Source organism: Zeus faber (assembly GCF_960531495.2).
Source record: "Zeus faber genome assembly, chromosome: 15".
Taxonomy (NCBI): Eukaryota; Metazoa; Chordata; class Actinopteri; order Zeiformes; family Zeidae; genus Zeus; species Zeus faber.
In genome coordinates, this window is record NC_137194.1 from 20947274 (window position 1) to 20967470 (window position 20197).

A 20197-nucleotide genomic window follows, 5' to 3' on the forward strand; every position below is an offset into this window, starting at 1 on the left:
GGTACTTGGTGCGACACCTCTTTCCTGGTTCCCCTGTCATCTAACATCCAATAGACATTTGTTGCAGAAATACAAGGCAAACAGCGTAAGATAGGAAGGCATTGATCTGATGTGGAAGTGGTGACCTTTATATTTGTATTTAGCAGACGGACCAAGGCCTGCAGTGTTGCCCGGTAGGAAAAAGACCTTGGATGTTTACCTAAAAGCAGAAGACGACCGCCCCCCCCCCCCCGTTCGACCACATGTCCAATGCTTCGGGGCCGATTGTTATTCTGCTTCCCTTGCCAGTGGCATCAGCTGGAGGTGGAGTCCCCCAGTTGCGTGTCTAAGCCAGTTCCCCGGTGATGTTGCACCACGCTGCTACTGTTTCGACAAACATCACACCCTGCCACAAAGTCTGGCACATGTGTGAGCATTCGCCTCCAGGCAGCAAACAAGAAAATAATCAGGATAATCTGATGGTTTAAGGGCATTTTTTCCCCCATTGTCATAATACAGGTCTCTGAGCAAGACACCAATTCAGCATGAGGACAAATGAATGAACAAATAAATGAATGAGGCATATTATACAGTATATTAGGATAAAAGAGTAGTAAGCAAATTAATACAAAGACTCCACATAAGCTATGGAATTTAACTTAATTTTTATTAAAACAATGAATAAACAACTTTCTCACCAATTTTACAATAAAACATTTAATCTCCTTCCAGACAAAATGATAGACCAATGTAATTAGTTTCCAAATCATTTTTAAATATTTAAGACAACAGCCAAATATCCAGCTTATGACAATCTACCCATGAGAATAACTTTGCAAATATGTGGGTATCTCCAGATCAGAGCAATCAAAGCGATGGATAAAACATATGGACTGTCAAAACAGACATTGCTTTTGCTAAAAATGTGCAATCAATATTTTCCTTAATTATGTTTGCTCGCTGTCTGTCGCTATATTCTCCCACCAACCCCAGCCCCCCCTTCAAAAACAAAATACAGTAAAGGAATTTTGAATACATTGACGGCAAAAATAATTTCCCAGATCCATTTCATTTAGATGAAGACAATGCAAAAAAAACAAAAACAAAAAAAAACAACCAACAAAAAAAAAAAAAAAACACCGGATACCAATTGTGCAACTAAAAAAAAAAACGACAAAAAAATAAAAACCTACATCCAACCGATTGGTTTGCGAACCACAGGAGGCGAAGCTGTGCGGGAGCGTAGTTTCGTCTTAAGGCAAGTAGGCGGGGATCGTCCTCTTCCTCAGAAACCAGGACGACCGGACGGAAGGGAGAAAGCGTCTCGTCTCGCCCTCTCGAGGTTCCTTCAAAAGTTTTGACTTTCTGTCCCTGCGCAGGTCTGCGTGCACATATTTACAATATCTGCCAACTGCACCGCTCCAAACGGAGCCGCTGGAGGACTCCACAGCCTCCATCCCCAAGCGCCGTTCACTTCCACCGCCTCCTTTCTTCCGACGCACCTTAAATACAAGGTGCGTTTTTGTGTGTCCGAGTCAGTAACTGGGTCTGAACAGATCTCGTAACATTGCGGGAGGCAGATGGAGGTGAGCAGAATTGACCTTATTTTATTTTTTTTGCCTAGATATTTATAGAAAGCGTAGGGAAGAAGGAGGAAAAGTGGAGGAGGAAGGGGCAACGTCGTCTGCGTCTAGAAGACGGGCAGCAGGCGGGTGGAGGTCAGCGTGCAGACGTTGATGTCCTCGGTGTGCGAGGCTCTGTGCAGGGAGGGTTCTGAGGTACTGCGGTTTATCTTAGGGAGTGCATGCTGGAGAAGCTCGATGGATGATAGAATCTGGAAGAAGCAATACGTAAGGGCAGGGCATATTCCTCAATTCAACCAGAAAACAAAACAAAACTATTGTCAGCCGGACTGCGCTCTCCTGCTTTACCTGAGGGAAGAGCGGGCGCTCGTCCTTGGACTTCTTGATGCAGTCGGCCACCAGCCTCTTCATGGCTTTGGGGCAGCTCTTGTAGAGCTTGCTGAAGTCCGGGGACAAGTAGCCCCGACCCACCATGAAGATAATCTGAGTGGTGGAGGGGGAGGGAATACCGATATTAAATAAAAAAGGCCAAAGTTTGATATATGGAAGTGTTTGAGATAAAATGAGATGGAAATTATTCCCTGGTAAACAGCCTGACTGCGTTTTTATGGGTAGAGAGAGCCTGGAGAAGCACCTGCAACACTTAATGCGCAGTTCAGACGACAAAACCGTAGCCTGGTTTTCCACTCGCAGATGTTTTTTTGTGGTCGCACAGCTACTTCCGAAACAATATCGCACAGCTATTTACAAAACAATATCGCACTGCTTCTAACGAAACAATATCGCACAGCTACTTGCGTAACAATCACACAGCTACTGGTCTAGCATCACGATGTGGTCCTTGTCCAAGTGGCCTTGTCCAACAGTATATATAACAATAAAAATTACATTTTCATTTCCCTGTGTTAGGATTTCTACTCTGTGAGGTAAGTACTGAAGGTAAGTTATGGTAAAGTTTCATTTAGGAGGATTTAGATGTATATTTAATACAACACAGACAACTAATCCTATTATTGGATTAGTTGTCTTGCCTTGCGGCCGCCTGCGCAAGCACCACGTGTCGATTACGCACATTTGAGTATTTTTCGAGCTTATAGAGCTTGTGCGTAATCACCGGGTATCATGACATTTCACTGCATATATGTACGACCGTATGTGTATGTATGTGACAAATAATCTCTTGAACTTGAATCGCCCACAAAAGCCCCGGATCAGAGTCAAATCGGCACTCGCTCCCATGACAGATGACCACCATGCGTGAACTGTAAAAGACGCGATCCCAGAGATCACTGTACCCTAGAGGATGCGTCGTAGACATCCAAGAGATATCCAGCAGGCTAAATATCTGGATCTGCTGGGGAGTCCAAAGACCGCAGCAAAGAGCTACAGCCAATGAGAGTGTAAGACACGGAGCGAGGGGAAATCAGGGGGCAGAAGCATACATGGAATGCATGTATATTAAAATAAAGGACTTAGGTTTTTTAGTTCCACTTCACTATTTGCGACGCAATTTATAATAATAATAATTGATCTCCAACTCTCTGCAGGATTAATCCACACAGTCCGCGTATGCCCAACCGCTCCTGCTCCAAATTCTATGTAATGTCCCATTTTTCTTGGCACAGACGAAACAAGCAGACACGCTACTACAACAGCAAACCTTTCTTCGCTATAAAGCTCCGTTAGTGTTTTTATTTATTTATTTATTTATTTATTTTGTTAATTTTGGCAAAGTAACGTTGAAAATGGCCAAGTCTGGGTCAGGTCTCGGGTGTGTTTGCACGAGACAGCAGCCGTCTCCCGCGGCTCTTTGCCGCTCGCTGAGTGTAGGATCATGTAGTGTGAACACCCCCGTCTGGGGCGCGTCGTGAGGTTCGAACGTCCGCAAGACAAAAACATTTACTGGAAAGGATTGTGTGAACACTCCAGTGACGTCGGGACGTCGAAAGTCATGTCGTCTAGGGGCGCCGTAAGCTATCGTCATGGCACGGATGATTAAAACCACCCTGTGTCTGCCAGGTCAACTGAGGACGAAGCAATTCCATAAAGGATAAAAAAAAAAAAATCTACTTTTAGAGTTGGTGTATTAGCATAAACATTTAATAATAAGTGCAACTGGAAACAGGCGGCTCATGCACTAAACACGGGACTGGTGTGATGCAGTTCGGAGTTGACATATAACGACATAAAAGCATTCACACACACGCTCTTAAGGTTTGGTTACCGAGTCTAAAATTAGACCGCCGGCTCCAGGGTGACCGTTGCCATTCTCTGTCGGGCCTAAAGCCAGCTCTAGGAGCACCTTCCTAGTCTAGCAGAGAACCGGAGCCTTTACGTCGCCCTGGGGCCCGGGGCTCACAACCCGACACCGCACCGGGAAGAAAACTGAGGCACGTGTCCAAAAGTGGGTCATGCATCCCAGTCCTGTGGGACGTCATTCAGTCAAACAAGGTTTCCAAAGGTTACGGGCCTTTACTTTCTGTCAAACTGTGGTTTCCCCACCCCCTTTGTAGATAGTATACAGGAGGAGTGAAAACATGAGGTACACTGGATCTTTGCACATGATGCGCCGTCACGTGGTGCTTTTCGAAGGCCGGGGCCTCACCTGGTCTCTGTTGGCGATCTGGGAGTAGGGGAGCTCTCCTGTCATCAGCTCGTAAAGAACAACGCCGTAGGAATACACATCTGACTGGAAGCTGTAGGGGTTGTTGTCCTGCATTCTGATCACCTCGGGAGCCTTTACCAAAGATAAGGGGAGGAAAAGGTATGAGGGGCTTTTGTATCGGATTTTTACAAAGGTATCTTTTGTCGCACGGTGACTTTGAGATCCTACGGCGATCGGAGAGGACAACGTTACCATCCACAGAATGGAGCCAGAAGGCTGCTCCACCTGATGGGAGCCGCTCCACCTGGCCTTCACCGTGGCCAGCCCAAAGTCCCCGATTTTTACCGTGAGCCCTTCATGCAAGAAGATGTCTACACCGCCGTCAAGGAACGACTCAAACAAAGGCCTGAACAAGGCAAAGCCAGTGAGGACGAGGCCATTTCAATCGGCTCCGCAGAAGTCGATGGAAAGGATACTGTTGGACTTCATGTCTCGATGGATGATGTTCTTTGCGTGCAAATAGCTGCGAATGGGGGGGGGGGGGGGGGGGGAAGAAAGAAAATAAATTAAAGCTCAAATGTCCCGTCATCTCATGCTCATGGGTACGTCGTATCGCATGTCGCGTCGAATCCTTACTCCATGCCCTGAGCCGTCTGCCTAGCAATGTCTATGAGCTGGAACATCTGGAAGTTGGTCTCCTGGACGTGGAGGTGCTTGTAGAGGCTGCTGCCCTCACACCACTGGGTCACAATGGCCAGGTTGTCCTTCGTCATGTAGCCCATGAACAACAGGATGTTGACATGTCGTGTTTTCCTGCGACCAGAGGCAACGGTCAATGGGAAGTCGGATAATTATTCAGTATCAATATAAAGAAGAAGAGATCCTAGCAACTGTGGTCAATAGTTAAAAAACAAAACAAAAAAACAACACATTGTTAAAACAGTTCCCATACACATCTTCTTACCTTAGAACCGCCACCTCATTTCGGAAAGCCTGGAACTGCTCTGGCGTGGGGTCGGTCACCTTAAGAATCTTTACTGCTACATCGCCTGAGGAATTAGAATGAAAGTTTTTTGTACCAGAAACAGCAAATAGTATTTTAAATTTAACATATGAGTTATAAATCCCCCCCCCCCCATTCAGAAGAAATCCTACCGTGCCATTTCCCTTTGTATACCGTCCCAAAGGAGCCGGAACCGATGCGGGACTGTAAAAACACCTCGCTGGCTTCGATCTCCCAGTAATAGCTCGAGTCCCGCTTGTCCCGGGGCCGCTGCATGAACAGAAAAAAAGGGGGGGGGGGACATACCATCATCTACCTACACAAACTCTTGTCTTTTATCCTCATCAAACAGGAGTCAACAAGAGAGATTGTGGACGTACGATTTTATTTTTCTCCTGAGTGTTGAAAGATGTGGCCCTCTCTCGCTGGGCCGGCGCCGGGGTTTTAGACTGGGACCAACCGGTTGGGCTCTGACTGGGGGAACTCCCCGCTAAATACGGACACCAAAACTTTTATATGGAAAACCATACGCACGGTCTAACAATACATGTCACAAAGCTCATGATGACAAATGATAAATCCGTCGCCCATCGCAGCGGTCAGTCAGTGAGTCTTACCAGAATCATGATCTCGCATTGCATCCTAGAGTGAAAAAAAAGACAAGAGCAAAAAAAAAATCTATCAGCTTCATCAAAATAGATAGGATATGGGATACATATAGAAAGGATATAGTCACTAAAGACTTCACTCTTGGGTTTTGTGAATACCCTGTTTTCAAGGCATGCCGTGCAGACCGCACACAGACCGCGCCTTCTAACCTTTTCCGGGCTCTCGGAGGTCGCCTCCACGAGAGAGCGGGAGAAGTGGACAATACCTACTCTCCTCTTCAGCCAGAACCTGTGGCACCAGGAGCTGGGGGAGGCATTCAGGCAGTCTAGCTACTCCCCCAGCAGGGGACCACACACAGGACCAGTGACGATGAGGCAGGAGGGGGGCAGGAAGAGATTCAAGGAAAGTGAGGAAGGAAAGAAAGAAAAGATGACAGATTGCAAGTGGGGGTGGGGGGATGTGGGGCAGGAGGTGCCTTGGCCAATCGAAACTCTGGAGCCAAATATGACGGCTACGCTGACATCGAGACGGAAAACAGAAGTGCTCAGAAGGGGAAGTCGGGGCTAAGTACAAAGGGAAGATGAAGTGAACGGCATTACGCAAACAGAAAGAGAGGATCTGGGGGTGGGGGGTGGGGTGAACCGCCGAGCACGCGGGGAGGGGTAAGGGCGCTCTCGGGCGGGGTACTTTAAGGAGCGGCTGCACCCCCACTTGATCAGTTACCTCGATCATGCTGCTGTCTACGGGCAGGGTGGTGCTGACCATGTGGACGTTGGGCGTGGAGGTGGAGCGCTGCCTCTGGGAGAGAGCGCCTCCCGGGGGCGGGTACGACGTGGTGTAGTTGAAAGCATGAGGGGTGGAGTAGCGGTGCATAGAGCTGGCGGAGAGAGGGCGGGAGAGAGAACAACACAGCGGTGAGACACGCGGAGGTTGAGCAACGACTTCAACCGACACTGCAGCGGTTGTGTCGGTGTTGTGCCGAAAACGATAGAAACACAACACAGAATGCCGGTGAAAACTGTGGCAACTTCTTCAAAATTGAACCTGACAAGGATGTGGTGGGTGTTTCGGAAGATTTCAGGGCTTTTTTAAATGTATTTAAATATATATATATTTTTTTTTAATCTCTATTTCTCCTCTTCTCTCGCTTTCTCAATTCAGGCATCATCTCCGTCAGACAGCTGTGATACCTGCTGCTGCTCCAGCGTCCTCTGGCAGGAAAAGGCTCTTTTAGCGAGAAATATTGCTTGTAAGGGTTAAAAACACACGAGAATAGGACGGTCAGAAGACGCATTTTACGTCGCAGTTATCAATGCGAATTTTGGGAAAAAATTATATCTGCAAGCCAAAACATTTTACATTTACATTTACATTTTAGTCATTTAGCAGACGCTTTTATCCAAAGCGACTTACAATTGTTCAAACACCGACGGACGCAGCCATCAGGAGCAATTAGGGGTTAAGTGTCTTGCTCAAGGACACTACAGCATGCTAGCAGGAGGAGCCTGGGATCGAACCAGCAACCTTTAGATCACTAGACCACCAGCTCTACCGCCTGAGCTACCATCCCCCTTAAAAGGGACATGACACTGTCCAATTCTTTGGCTCAATTGTGTCGCCATATTTCACTATTGACCTATGCCAATGCTTACATTGGCTCAGACGTACAGTGCAAAGATCAACCGGAAAAATAAAAATTAAATAAAAAAATCTAATTTTTGTGCACTTTACTGGTTCCGGTGGAAAGATCCGTGTAAGATCCACGTTGCGATTCGAAATGTCAAGAAACCATCAAAACAATATTTTATCTTACTAAAATGGACTATACACTCAGAGGAGTAGCTGTGTGTGCGCGTGTGTGTGTGTGTATGTATGTATGTATTTGTTTGTATGTGTGTGTGTGTGTGTGTGGAACCTCATTTAAACAGGATCATCAAAGTGGTGTGAGAGAAGAGGGAGAAAAAAAAAAAAAAAAAGGAAAGTGGGACTCCTTTCCACTGACGTATATAAACAAAGATTATATTACACCACACATCCACACTCATGACCATGGAGTACACCCCATGAGAACAAATCCCCCTTTTGGCAATACAAAACCATGTTTTGAAAGAGTATTTGTGATGCTCGGCATGGAACAACCTGATACTTGAATACTGTGAGTGTTCATTTGGCAGCTAGGAGTGCTTTTTTAAAACTCTTTTGAGAGCGCCTACAACAACAGTTTCTTTTCACCCCTCCTGTTACATCAGCTCACTGGACTGGTTAAGCCCCAATAAAGCTGAGACGTAATTAGACAACTACCATTGTATTAATCGTCATTAATATGCATTACCATTGAGTATAAACAACGCTGTAGTTGGTGAGCGACATACCTAACGTACAATACAAACAATCGATGAGGTGGAATGAAACTGCTGGACAAATCTTATCTCTGGGAAAAAAATAAATAAATTTAAAAAAAAACAACACAAAGAAAAACACAAACAAGGAGCATACAGCATTTTTCTTGTGCTTCCTGCTTCCAAGTCATGTGTGGTGAGAGTAGCCGGGCCGTAGTCACCAAACAGGTTCGGCGCGAGCACGGCGGCGAACGGTCTGAGGACAGGCCGTGGTTTTCGACTGAATCTTTACCTGTTTGGAAACCTGGTCAAGGATTCTCTCATTCGTCGAGATGTCAGCGGGGGCAAGGACGGGCCGCCGCTCTCACCTGGAGTCGGGAACAACCTTAGAAAAAAATAAAAATAAATGATTAAATAAAAATAAAAAAGGAGTGAATGCAACTTGTGATGAATGAGGAGAGACTTGCTGGATCGCACGGTCTCAACAACTACAATGCTTTTCAGACTGAAGGAGCTTATTTCTGAACTGTCATGGATATACAGTATATCAGTGCTGAGGCGGGCAGGCAAAGCAACACTTTATTCTCAGTACAAGCACGCAAAGCAGCACCCATAAGTCGGGACGGATTATTCTCATCGGCTCACAATATTCTCACGGTTTTATCATGGCAACTTGAGTCACGACGCCCAGTGCCGCACCAAGAATGTAAAATAATGTAAAAGAACAAAACTCAACATGCAAACCAGACAACAAATGTTAACTTCCTGGTGATAGCCCTTTCTCAAAGGAGCTTCTAAAATAAAAAGGTCGGAGGCTTATTCACAGGACGCTCATGTGTAGAAAAATAAAAACTTACAGGAGCTGCCTGATGTTGCTCCAGTCGACACACATCGTGGGGACTTTGGTGCTACAGTGCTCATGGAATTTGTAGCCGCACGTTTGGCAACGGAAGCCATTTAAAAGAAACTTCTGGCAGATATCACAGAAGGCTAACTTTAAAAATGTTTTCCGAACCTGAAAATGTGCAGAGAAGGGTAGAGTTAAATATTTATCACTTGGTAGGATGTATCACATTAAAAATGGAGGGGGGGGGGGGAATGCACTTTTGAGCATCTGATTGTGTTATTTGTAGAAGGAGGAAAAAATAACAATAATAAAGCTCACAAAATTGTGTGTCGTGAGAGGAACGTGGTCCAAGACCTCCACCAGCAGCTCTTCTCCGATCAGTAAGGTGGAGTCCGTGTTCCAATCCATGCGTAGTTTTTTACTGTCGTGAAAAAAGAACGAAAGTTGTGACATTGTTTCTTTGAAGCGGACGATGCCCTGGACATGGGAGAAAGGACCTCTTAACGCTTTTCCCCTCCTCCGGATGCAGGCGAGACCGGTATTTACCTCCTCTGGCCGGGATGCAGCCTGAAGACGGCGCAGCACTCGGGCTGCAGGCCCCGCACCTTCAGGGCTTTGATGAGGCAACTGTGCAGAGTTATGCCTGGCCGCACGTTCACCTGGAAGAGCGCGGCAGGGCACGCACAGCGCAGCAATGTATTATTTATCCTTTGCGGAAGGTTAACAGAGCTGTTTACTTGCAGCTCACCAACTGTTTACAAAGCCGCTGCCGTGTTTCCACGAAGCCTGGCGGCGTGTATGCCCGGAGACTCAAACTCACCACGGTGCGCTGCTGGTTGGGGAGGTAGACGCGAATAGTGCTGCTCGTCTTGGAGTCCGGCATCTTGCTGTCATCTGAGGAGCGACGCTGGTATGGAAAGCCCTGGACCATGGTGGGGGAAAGGCAGGGGTTCTCGAACACAGAATCCTTCATTCCAAAGCCGTTGCTCAGGGTCTTCCACGCTCCCTGAAGGTGCTCCATTAGCAGTGCTCTCAATAGTCTGGAACACACAGGCACCCGGAATATTACACACAGCTCACATCTCCGAATGACCTCTTTACCAATATTACATCAATGCTCTCTTCCCTCTCAGTGAGGGCGGCGGCGAAGAGTCGTTTCAGCTTCCAGGGTCTAAACTCGCTTGAAATACTGAGTACAACAATGAAATGGGGTTTAACCACAGCTGGGTGAAATGGAGGAACTTATTATCATGACAATAGGGAACACTGATACTGTATCACAGTCTATATCCCATGTTCACAAATCACATTGAAAACACACACACACACACACACACACACACACACACACACACACACACACACACACACACACACACACACACACACACACACACACACACACACACACACACACACACACACACACACGTGCACACGCACACGTGCACACGCACACACACACACACATGTGGGCTACGCAACTTATGATAACACAATGATTCAATTTCCTGACAATATTACATCACTGAAAGATGGTAAACGATAATAGGAATATCGCCCTGAGCTTTAAGTGACCATGGCTTGCAATACAGGGCTTATTTTTGAGAATGCTCAATTGCCGCAGATGGCAAATAGCTTTAAGTCAACCGCGTGCATAGTAGTGACTACGAATTTTCATCCTGACATGGTCTGATCATTTCACATGAAAGCGCTTTCCATGCAGTGGGTACTGCAAAGACGGCTTTAAATATTCGACAGCTCCTGATTAGCCCAATAAAATGGGAACGACTTTAACCCTTGCATGGACTATTTTCAAGACAATGTTGTAATACCAAGATTGAAGAGATAAGAGATAACCTCCCACATTCATCAATGTTTTGGACTGAAGCCATTCACTTCCCACTAAGCGAAAGGTCGGGCGGCTTGTGTGGACAAACCAATCTAGTGAAAGGAGGAGAATCCCAGGCCACAGAGGTCAGCCATGTCATTTACAGTATCTCCCAACATCTTCCAACAGTTTGTCTGCACGGGCAGACAAACGGAGGGCGGGTGTGTGTGACATTCACAGATTCGGACTTGACCCATGACACCAGCGGTCGCAATGACCGCGCTTGGTACGTAAAAGCTGAGCAGAATTGCAAAGTGGCAGAACAAGATGGCCACTCCGAGATGGAACACTGTTGTTAAAATAAAACACTATATTTATGTCTCTGGCTAAAACTTAGAGAAACCTCAACGGCACAGAGATAATACACACTCCCCTGTTTGGCTGCCAGGCAATCTAAAAAAAAAAAACCCAAAACAATTAAATTAAAAAAATAAAAAGTCAAACTAACTCCAGTAGTAATCCTTTCCATTACAAACAAAAAGATGTATATCAGCCTGAGTCTTGTGCTTTTCCTTGGTTTTAACTGTTTGTCTCCCTGCTCGCACCACGGGCCACTCTATCCGTTCCTCTCTTAACATGTTGCCCACAAGACATTGTTCAAACAAAAGCTGCTGAAAGTGAGTGGTTATCACCATCCCATAAGACTAGGTCGCGTTTCAAAACAGCTGCTGTGGCCCCATCAACAACAAAAACGACAAAATAAAAAAAAACCACTAAAACAAACAAACAATCAAACAAACAGAGCAAAACGTGCGGTGCGATGTGCATCGCGTTGTGTTGTTTTCTTTGTGTGGAAGTTCTACATGTAGGTGAGATGAGGGTCAGTTGAACAACTAGAGGACCATCGGACTGACACTGAAGACATCTTTCTTCACGGGCAACGAGTACGACGAGAGACGCGCGGTTGATCGTCGCCCATTCGACTAAAACGGTAGGACTATCCGATTGGGATTTCCGACCGATCGTTTATTTAAAAATACATACACGAAACAAATAAATAAATAAATAAACGCCCGCGGGCCCTGGCGGCGAACTGCTCAACTCAACTCCCACAACAACAATCCTTCTCAAGTCAAATCCCCTCCGACACGAACTGGAAACTTCATCAAAAACGATGCGTCGCTGGGAGCAAACGGCGGCGAGACGGAAGGTGTAAACACACACACACACACACACACACACACACACGCGCGCGCACACACGCCTAACCACACGTACACACACACACACACACGCACGCAAAACTAGCTGTGTACAACCGAAACACGGGGCCTCACCGGGACTAGTGGGAAAGTTCTGCTCCGCCATAACTTCAGGAAAAAGTGGCGTCGGTGACGTCATCATATTCGCAGCGGCGCTCGCGGGACGAAGGAAGGGGGGGGGCGGGGGTATCAAAACACGCACACGCGCACACGCAACTTTTCCGAACGTTTAAAAAAAAAAAAAAAAAAAAAGAACCCCTGAAAAAAAAAAAAAAATGAAAAAAATCTGTGCGCGTGAGTGTTAAGTTCGGTCCACCTCCACCCGAGACACGCGTGGACTGCCCCGCGATCACGAGCGCGATCCTCTGATTTAAAACACCGTCCGCGGTCCCCGGGAGAAGGTGAAAGTGCTCAGAGTGTGTGTCGTGCGTCTGTCTGACGCCAGCGGTTGAAACTGGACCTCGCAGTCACAACAAGACCTGCGGGAGAGAGCGAGCGAGAGAGAGAGAGAGAGAGAGAGAGAGAGAGAGAGAGAGAGCGAGAGCGACGCGCACACACACGCACACACAACTTGAGCCCACCCACTCCACAGTCAGTGATTTAGCTCTTCGTGCAAATGGCGAGAGGTCCACAAGAATCTATTGTTAGACAGTTTTGAAACTAGTGCGGCGCTGTGGAGTTGAGGATCCGCGCGACACCGCGTCGAGAGAGCCTCACGCCGCCCTCCTATGTGACTCTATGGGCTCTCGGTGTTCAATGTTCATGGAAAACATCTTTAAAGCAGCTGCTCGTGGCCGAGTACTGGGCAGCCATTATTATTATCATTGAGAGCCAATTGCACCATCATCTGGAGACAGCGGGGAGATGCAAAAAAAATAAAAAAAAAACCCAAAAAACTACATCAGGAACCCCGCCTACAAAGTCATTATAATACAAAGCTTAATTAACTTCATTAACACAACGGACAACTGACTTGTAGAGAAGTTTGGCAACTAAATAGCAGATTTGTTGTCTGCATTCTCCTTTATTATTATTTGTATTTTATTATCATTGGGTTGTTGTTATTATTATTATTATTATTAATATTATTATTATTATTATTATTATGTAAAATAAACAAATGCTTCGGATAAGTTGTCGTTGGACAACGTACATCTCAACATTCTGTTGATACTGTTCAAGATCACGAACAAAAACAAAAAGACCCAAATGTGAAATAGTTGGTCTTTTCTGTCACTTACCATGTGTTCAGCATTGCTGTGGCGTCGCAGGCGGTTCACAGGTTCTAGTGTCGGCAAAACATCCAACTGCTTTAGGATCAAATCTCACCAGCATCACGAGCTCAGTTTAAAAGGGGCAGAAATTATGAATCCAAAGTTACATCTCGATCCGCATCTATGCTTTGGTATAATCCTATCGGCCTTGATATTCTTGCTGTCTTAATGTGCAATTAAATTGAGATTTCTGCCACTTTGCCTTTTCTTTTTGATGATACATCTCCATCTTACAGGGTGAGGGCAGGGCTTGGTCATTGTGGGGCCCTCTTAAGGTGCTCCTTCAGGGATGCAACATGAGCCTTGCATCCCCGACCCTCTATAGAAGTTACCTCTAAATGACATCTGAGCGTCATTGTTGTGTTTTATCATATTTAAATTGTAACACTGCTGAGATAACCACTATCCGATCTGGATGGACGCAGATATTTTGTCTCTTAGCTTTATAACCGATACCACCTTAAGACTGGGACGCTATATCTTTCCCACTTGTATTGATCTGACCAGCACTCAGGCCAGAGGGCTGAGATCCTCATGGTCTCACTGAACCGCTGCCTGTCTATATTTGACAGGACATTTCAAATAGGAAGCATTTAGGATGAGGGGACTTGATTTGTCTGTAGGCGCATTTCACTTTTTTCCACTGTGTTTGGCTGATTACATCTATGTATTTATCTAGGTATCGTCATTTCAGACACGGGCGGTCTCATTTGTATTTATTTCATTTAAAGAGTTGTGTGGAGATTTTTTTGAACTTAAGTATGCTGGCAGTGCTGCACACAAATTATTATTCCTCACGTTATTATTAATATTATTATTATAGCTCAATTTCACAATGTTACTCCCCCAGTTTTTGAGACACATACAGTACAAGCAAAACACATAAAAACATTGTGTATAAGTGGATAATTCCAGGTTCAGAAAGAAAATTTCCTGCCATGTTTTTGCTGCAGTCATGCACTGATCCGGCTGATTTCTCTCATTAGTTGGAATCTCTGGGTTGACTAATTTCTAAAGTGTTGAAGTGGAATTTACTTTCTGAACCCGGATTTTCCATCTCTGGCTATTATCTTTGAAAAGATTTGGCCAATGGATTACAAGATATTCCACTTTTTGTGACAACATTTCCAACATGCCCAAGACGCTTACTATGGTAAAATAACAATATAAAATAGTACTTTATTGATATCTAATTTTATCTGTTCTTATCTTATTTTGTCGCCAGTCCAGGAAGGCCAATGGTTAACGAAATGTTCCGCTTTTTGTGCCAACATTTCGCCCAAGAGGTTTCCAATGGGAAATAGAGTGCATAAAGGAAATCCAGTCCACCGTGCAGTGGTAGCTACGGCAACTAGGAGTGCATCATCATGTGATGTCTTTGTGATGTCACAACTCTCCCCCATAAAGCTGGAGGTTTTTGCGAGCCGCTGTTAAATGCGCGCAAAAATGGTATAGCTTTTAGTTACAGAAGATTTGGGTAATGCAACAATACAATTAAAACTCAAGAAGAACACAAGAAGCCGCTGTTTGACCCTACAAAGAAGCTGCCGTCGCTTTACACCAGCGAAGAAGTCACGTACATACACATGCGCGTATGTATACACACCCAAACACACACCAGCATCCTTTTAGTTTTACTAGGACTCCAAAAGAAAAAAAAAATGTCGATATATTGTTATTGAACTAAAAATCAATATTTATTTTTGTTTGTTTTATGATTGTTTTTTTTGTGTCATGATTTGCCCTTTAAATCATATCCGTATCTTACGGATAGCCTTATAAACACGAAATGTAATGACGTATTATATATGCAACAACGTATTATATATATAACAAGGAGAAATTGAATATTGACGATAATTATGTAATATATTAAATTAATAATAATAATAATAATAATAATAACAAATACTGTCGTAATTTTGTGTCGCAACAGCCTGAGCGTCGGCTTTGGAAATAGGCAAAATAGTCGCTGCTGATTGGCTGTTCCAGGAGGCGGTGTCGAGAGAGCCTCTTAACCGATTGGCTGGAATCGAGCTCCGCGGCCAACGACAGCTCTCGCTTCCAGTGTGTGCGCGCGCTGCGAATGACACGCCAGGAACTCGTGTTCACACCGCGTGTAGCTCACAGAAGGAGGCGTAAACAGAATCACGACGTCGATCAGGTAAGAATTGATCAGTGTAGCGGCCGCGTACGCCGCTCAACCCATGCACCCCGGCGCGTCGTGTGGCCGGGTGGACCGCGCGGCGCCATCCGCTCGGTTCCTCGTTGCGACCCCCCCCGCCCCCGCCGAGTGGAGCCAGTCTCCGCGGCGCGCAGACTGGACACCAGGCTCGTGGCCTTGCTTGGTCAGCCGCGGCCGCTTCTATCTGTGTGTGTGTGTGTGTGTGTGTGTGTGAGTGTTGGGGGGGGGGGTCCGCGCGGGAACGTTTACTCCCCGCGGATCGCCTCCGTGTTGCGAGGCCCCCTCCCCCGGTTTTTATCCAGACGCACCGGGGCTTAAACGGCGGGTTTGCGACGGCTGGTAAATAAGAGGAGCCGACGGTGGCCGAGCAGGCCGCGGTCCCGGGTAACGGCTGGGAGCTCGAGGCTAGCGCTAGCTAGCGCCGACCATCTCGCGAGCAAGCGAAATGCGTCAACGTGACAAGGCCCCGCGCTGAAGCAGCTGCACCCGGGGTGTTGTTGGGCGTCCGAGCCCACCTCGGAACGCGCTGGATCGCCGAGATAAACAACCCAGAACGGCAATTTATTTTTACAGACGGCCGTTCTTATTATTATTATCTATTATTATCATTATTCCACGGAGATAATTTTCCCGTCCGCGTTGCACGACTGGTTTAAAATTAGTGATGCCAGCCACGCGAACGGTTCGTCCGTAGCCAACACGTCTGTCGTCGCCCCCCCCTCCCCCGGCTCGGGCGACGGGACGCGTTCGACGATAGTGCATTTTGGATCCAAACTGAAAGTAATGAGCGTGGACTGAGTTAGAGAACGAGGTGCCCGGCGTCATTCACGTGGAATGTGACTTGATTCGGTCCCACCGGAATACATCGTTTTTCTGACAGAAGTTGTTTCTGCGTTGCACACGTTGCATCTCTCTGCCAAAATAAGTGATTTTGAGATAAGGAGGGGGACACATTTTTCCACCTTTTTTTGTTTTGTTTTGTTGATATATGTATTTTTTATATATACACAATGTTCACAGAACTAAACTGCTCTTTCCATTCACAACTTAATCCCCGTTCACCGGAAGCGCTCCCTCCCCGCACCGAGCGACTCGTCGGGAACCCGGTCCCAATCTCCCAAGAACCGGAACCTTTCACCGGCACAAACACGCTTTCTAACAGCCGGCACCTGATTAATGACATGTCGGTGCGGGGGACGGGGTAGCACCGGCGGTAGCGAAGCTCCCGTGCCGCCGTCATGTTAGTTGTGGCTCTTCTGAAAATACTCAGAATGAAGGTAAATAAACCGGGGGGCGCGGAGCTCCCAAATAAATACAAGGGGCAGCGACTTTGACCACAATGCCATCATTACTACGTACTCGCTGACGTCGTAAGGTGAACCGCGCTGGCGCCTTGTAGTTGTGAGTGACGTGGTTACTGATTAACTCACATTCTTCCCGACTCTATGTCTTTAGCGTCTTTAGCGTCGTCAACAAACACTTTGGAGCAGTTTGACCAGTGCTGAACACAACATGATTCCATTGAGGAAATCATGTAAGTTAGCCTAGCTTTTAGATTGCTCTAGTGTTTAGGTTAGGGTAGATTTTAACAACCCCTCCTCCGCTCCTCTTTCTTTTACATCATTAGATTCCCCCAGGTTGTCACGTTAGATAAAGCTGTGCAATGATGCAGAACTCAAGGTAACATTTTGCTTAATCGAAAAACCGTAAAGGACGACCACTAATGTCTTTGTGCTGGAATTTGTCGTGGTGCCTGGAGAAGCAAAATATTTGATTTTGAGTTTTGCAATATTCTTCCAATTTATTGTTTGCAGCATATTTGATTTTGTCGAGCTTGGAATTTGTTTTTTAATGACTAGTTCCCACGTTGTGCCTTCTGTTAATTGTGAGCGTTTGGGTTGATAAAATCAACCGTGTGATCTAACGAGTTTCTTGTTTTACTGTTTCATTTAGACAATGGACATGAGCAGCAGCAGCAACGAGTGTTTCGGGTGCCATCGCACTGGGCACTGGATCAAAAACTGCCCCAATGCTGGCGGGCGTGGTGGACGTGGCAGAGGCCGCGGACGAGGCAAGGGTCATTTTTATGCTATACCAAAAGCTATTTTGGTGTAGTTGTGTAGGTTGTATGATTTTTTTTTTTAATCCAATATATTTGCCTCACTTCTACTGCTCATCGCAATGCTGCCATTCCCGTTGACCTGTTTCACACCATTCTAAGTGCGAATTTGCCTCTTGTGTGGTGTTTACGGGATGGACGTTGGCCCCCGACCGCTTTGAGTTGCCACAATTGCCGAAAGTGATCTTAACTATGGACTAATTGTGCAAAATTAATTTTTCAGACCTGTTCTGCTATAGATGTGGAGACCAAGGTCACATTGCCAGGGACTGTGAACAAACCGAGGATGGTGGGTATTTCTAGTCTAGTTGGGAAAAAAATTGTGTTTCAATAAGAAGTTCCCATTTTAATGTATTGCAATGTATTCCGATTTTCCCAATAGGTAACGGTAAATACCATCCAAGCTGTCAACTTAACAGTAAAATAGTACTATGATTACCATCACTATGACACCATCTTTTGAAGGAACAATTTGCATTGGACATTAACGTTCATGTTTTCACTCATAATGCATGTTAATTTCTTCCGTTTAGCTTGCTACAACTGCCATAGGAGTGGTCACATTTCCCGGGACTGCAAGGAGCCCAAGAAGGAGAGGGAGCAGGTCTGCTACAGCTGTGGCAAAGCTGGCCATGTAGCCCGAGACTGTGACCATGCCCATGAGCAGAAGTGCTACTCTTGCGGAGGCTTTGGACACATCCAGAAGCTTTGTGAAAAAGTGAAATGCTACAGGTGAGAGTGGGCAATGACTTATTTTGTTTGACACCTTGTTCAATTTTGGAAAGCCTTAATACACACACACACACACACACAAACTTTTTTCTTTTATTATGTAACCTCATTTGACAAATACCTGAATTGCTGTTCCAAAACTAAGTAATTCTTCTGCCTTTCTAGGTGTGGCGAAATTGGTCACGTTGCAGTTCGTTGCGGTAAAACCAATGAGATGAACTGCTACAACTGTGGAAAGTCGGGCCACCTGGCAAAAGAGTGCACCATAGAAGCCACCGCATAATCAGTGCCCTTTGTTGCCCCTCCTTTTTTCAGATTGATGGTTGGTTGTATTATTTTCTCTGAATCCTCTTCACTGGCCAAAGGTTGGCTAACAGAGGCTAGTCCCAGGCCAGTGAGCCTCTCGACATGTAATACAATGAAAGGGGTGAAAAAAATCTTTCTGCATTCAATACAAAATGTTTTAGTTTGATAGCGGTGTTATGTATAATGCTTTGTTAAAGAAACCCCCCTTTCCAAGCCACTGGTGATCAGAGATTAAAAAAAGAAGAAAAAAAAAAATATGAATGGGACTAAATATGTGGGATGTGTAGGACCTCTGGGCTTGAGGAAGCGAGTCTCAGTAAGACGTGGAACAAGAAGGGAGTAAATGCAAACCTCCTACCTATGGTCATTTTGGTTTGTTATAGTGGGCTAAGAGTTCGCCAAGAGAGTAAGACACGGGAAACAGTTCACAACAAGATGCATCTGAGCCCTACAAGCAGCTAAGTGGGCGGTAACATAAAATCAAGCTATATTGTTAAGATATAAAACTTTGCAGTTACAAAAGTAATATCTTTTTATAGAAATCTGTTTACAATTTAAGTATCATGTTCAAGTCCAAGGTAGAAGTTTCCTTTAAGATGATGGCTTTGGATTTCATTTTTTATTTTATTTTTTTTATTATTTTTTTTTTTTTACCTTGACTGAAATTAGCATCAAGAGTTGTCAGATCAGCTGAATTAGGAGTTATTTGGGAATGAAAAATGTTTTCACAGAAATCAAATGTTATTTTTGTACAATATCACTTAGACTACTGTAAAAATACCATTTGCTTGTACTCTGTTTTTAAGTCGGAAGGAAAATGCAACTTGAGTCCTAGAAAATAGAAATGTAATTTTAAACTATCAATAAAGCTGGAGGAGCACGGGGAGAAAGTTCCTATTTGTTCTTCCTTAGACTTGTTCCCAAAAGGAAGCGCGATGGGGTCGTTGCTTTCGAGGCGCTTTGTTCTGCGCCTCATCCAGGGGCGCGACCGGCGAACCACACCGGGCGCCGCTCCGAGCGCCTCGGGGGCGTGAACGGGGACCGCGGGCGGCACGAGCTCGTGAACCGTGGCGAGCCGGGAGTCTTCACCCAGTGACTCAGGTTTCCATGCCGGGGTAAATTTAGCCGCTCCATGTCCAGCGCGCCCATGGATCCCGCTGACGTTGTCACTTCTGCCGTCGGTTTGACGCGATTTGGGGTTCAGACCGCGACAAGGTCCAAAATGGATGATGTAATGGGGGCTCGGCTGTGAAGAAAGCCCCCCCCCCCCCCCCATAACGTGGGACACATGTTGACGTGTACGAGTGTTAAGAGTTAACGTTTTTCCTTGTTGACCTTTACGGCGTGTTACTTATCGCGGTTTGCGCGGCCGTTTTCGGTGGAACTCATTGTCCGCTCAGCCCTGATGTGCAAAATGGCTGCAGATGCGGCGCCCGGCCGCTGTGGGCGGAGCCTCCGCCTTGCCACGTGACGTCACCTGCACGTCCAGTCCCATTATAGGCTCGTGATGAAAAGCGCGACTC

General features: G+C 45.9%; 2 protein-coding genes across 4 annotated transcripts; one reads left to right on the forward strand and one right to left on the reverse strand.

Annotated features, from left to right (window-relative positions):
• Positions 1–620: 620 nt before the first annotated feature.
• Positions 621–12492, reverse strand: raf1a (Raf-1 proto-oncogene, serine/threonine kinase a). Of its 2 annotated transcripts, XM_080015190.1 has the most exons (18): positions 12134–12492; positions 9786–10005; positions 9512–9624; positions 9284–9386; positions 8976–9133; positions 8411–8503; positions 6503–6656; positions 5989–6108; positions 5788–5812; positions 5551–5660; positions 5323–5440; positions 5132–5216; positions 4804–4980; positions 4644–4690; positions 4420–4538; positions 4168–4299; positions 1911–2045; positions 621–1813 (listed from the first exon to the last, which is right to left on the reverse strand). In XM_080015190.1, the coding sequence occupies exons 2-18, from the start codon at positions 9984–9986 to the stop codon at positions 1670–1672; spliced, it is 2034 nt and encodes a 677-aa protein (XP_079871316.1). In that variant the 5' UTR covers positions 9987–10005; positions 12134–12492; the 3' UTR covers positions 621–1669. The 2 variants fall into 2 exon arrangements, with proteins under 2 accessions (XP_079871316.1, XP_079871317.1); XM_080015191.1 differs by lacking the exon at positions 5989–6108.
• Positions 12493–15418: 2926 nt separating this feature from the next.
• Positions 15419–19567, forward strand: cnbpa (CCHC-type zinc finger, nucleic acid binding protein a; the record flags this gene model as incomplete). Of its 2 annotated transcripts, none has more annotated exons than XM_080015913.1 (5): positions 15419–15496; positions 17471–17588; positions 17860–17925; positions 18170–18368; positions 18534–19567. In XM_080015913.1, 5 exons carry the CDS (start codon positions 15419–15421, stop codon positions 18649–18651), a joined length of 579 nt encoding a protein of 192 aa, XP_079872039.1. In that variant the 3' UTR covers positions 18652–19567. The 2 variants fall into 2 exon arrangements, with proteins under 2 accessions (XP_079872039.1, XP_079872038.1); XM_080015912.1 differs by lacking the exon at positions 15419–15496 and adding an exon at positions 15521–15680.
• Between the last annotated feature and the right edge of the window lie 630 nt (positions 19568–20197).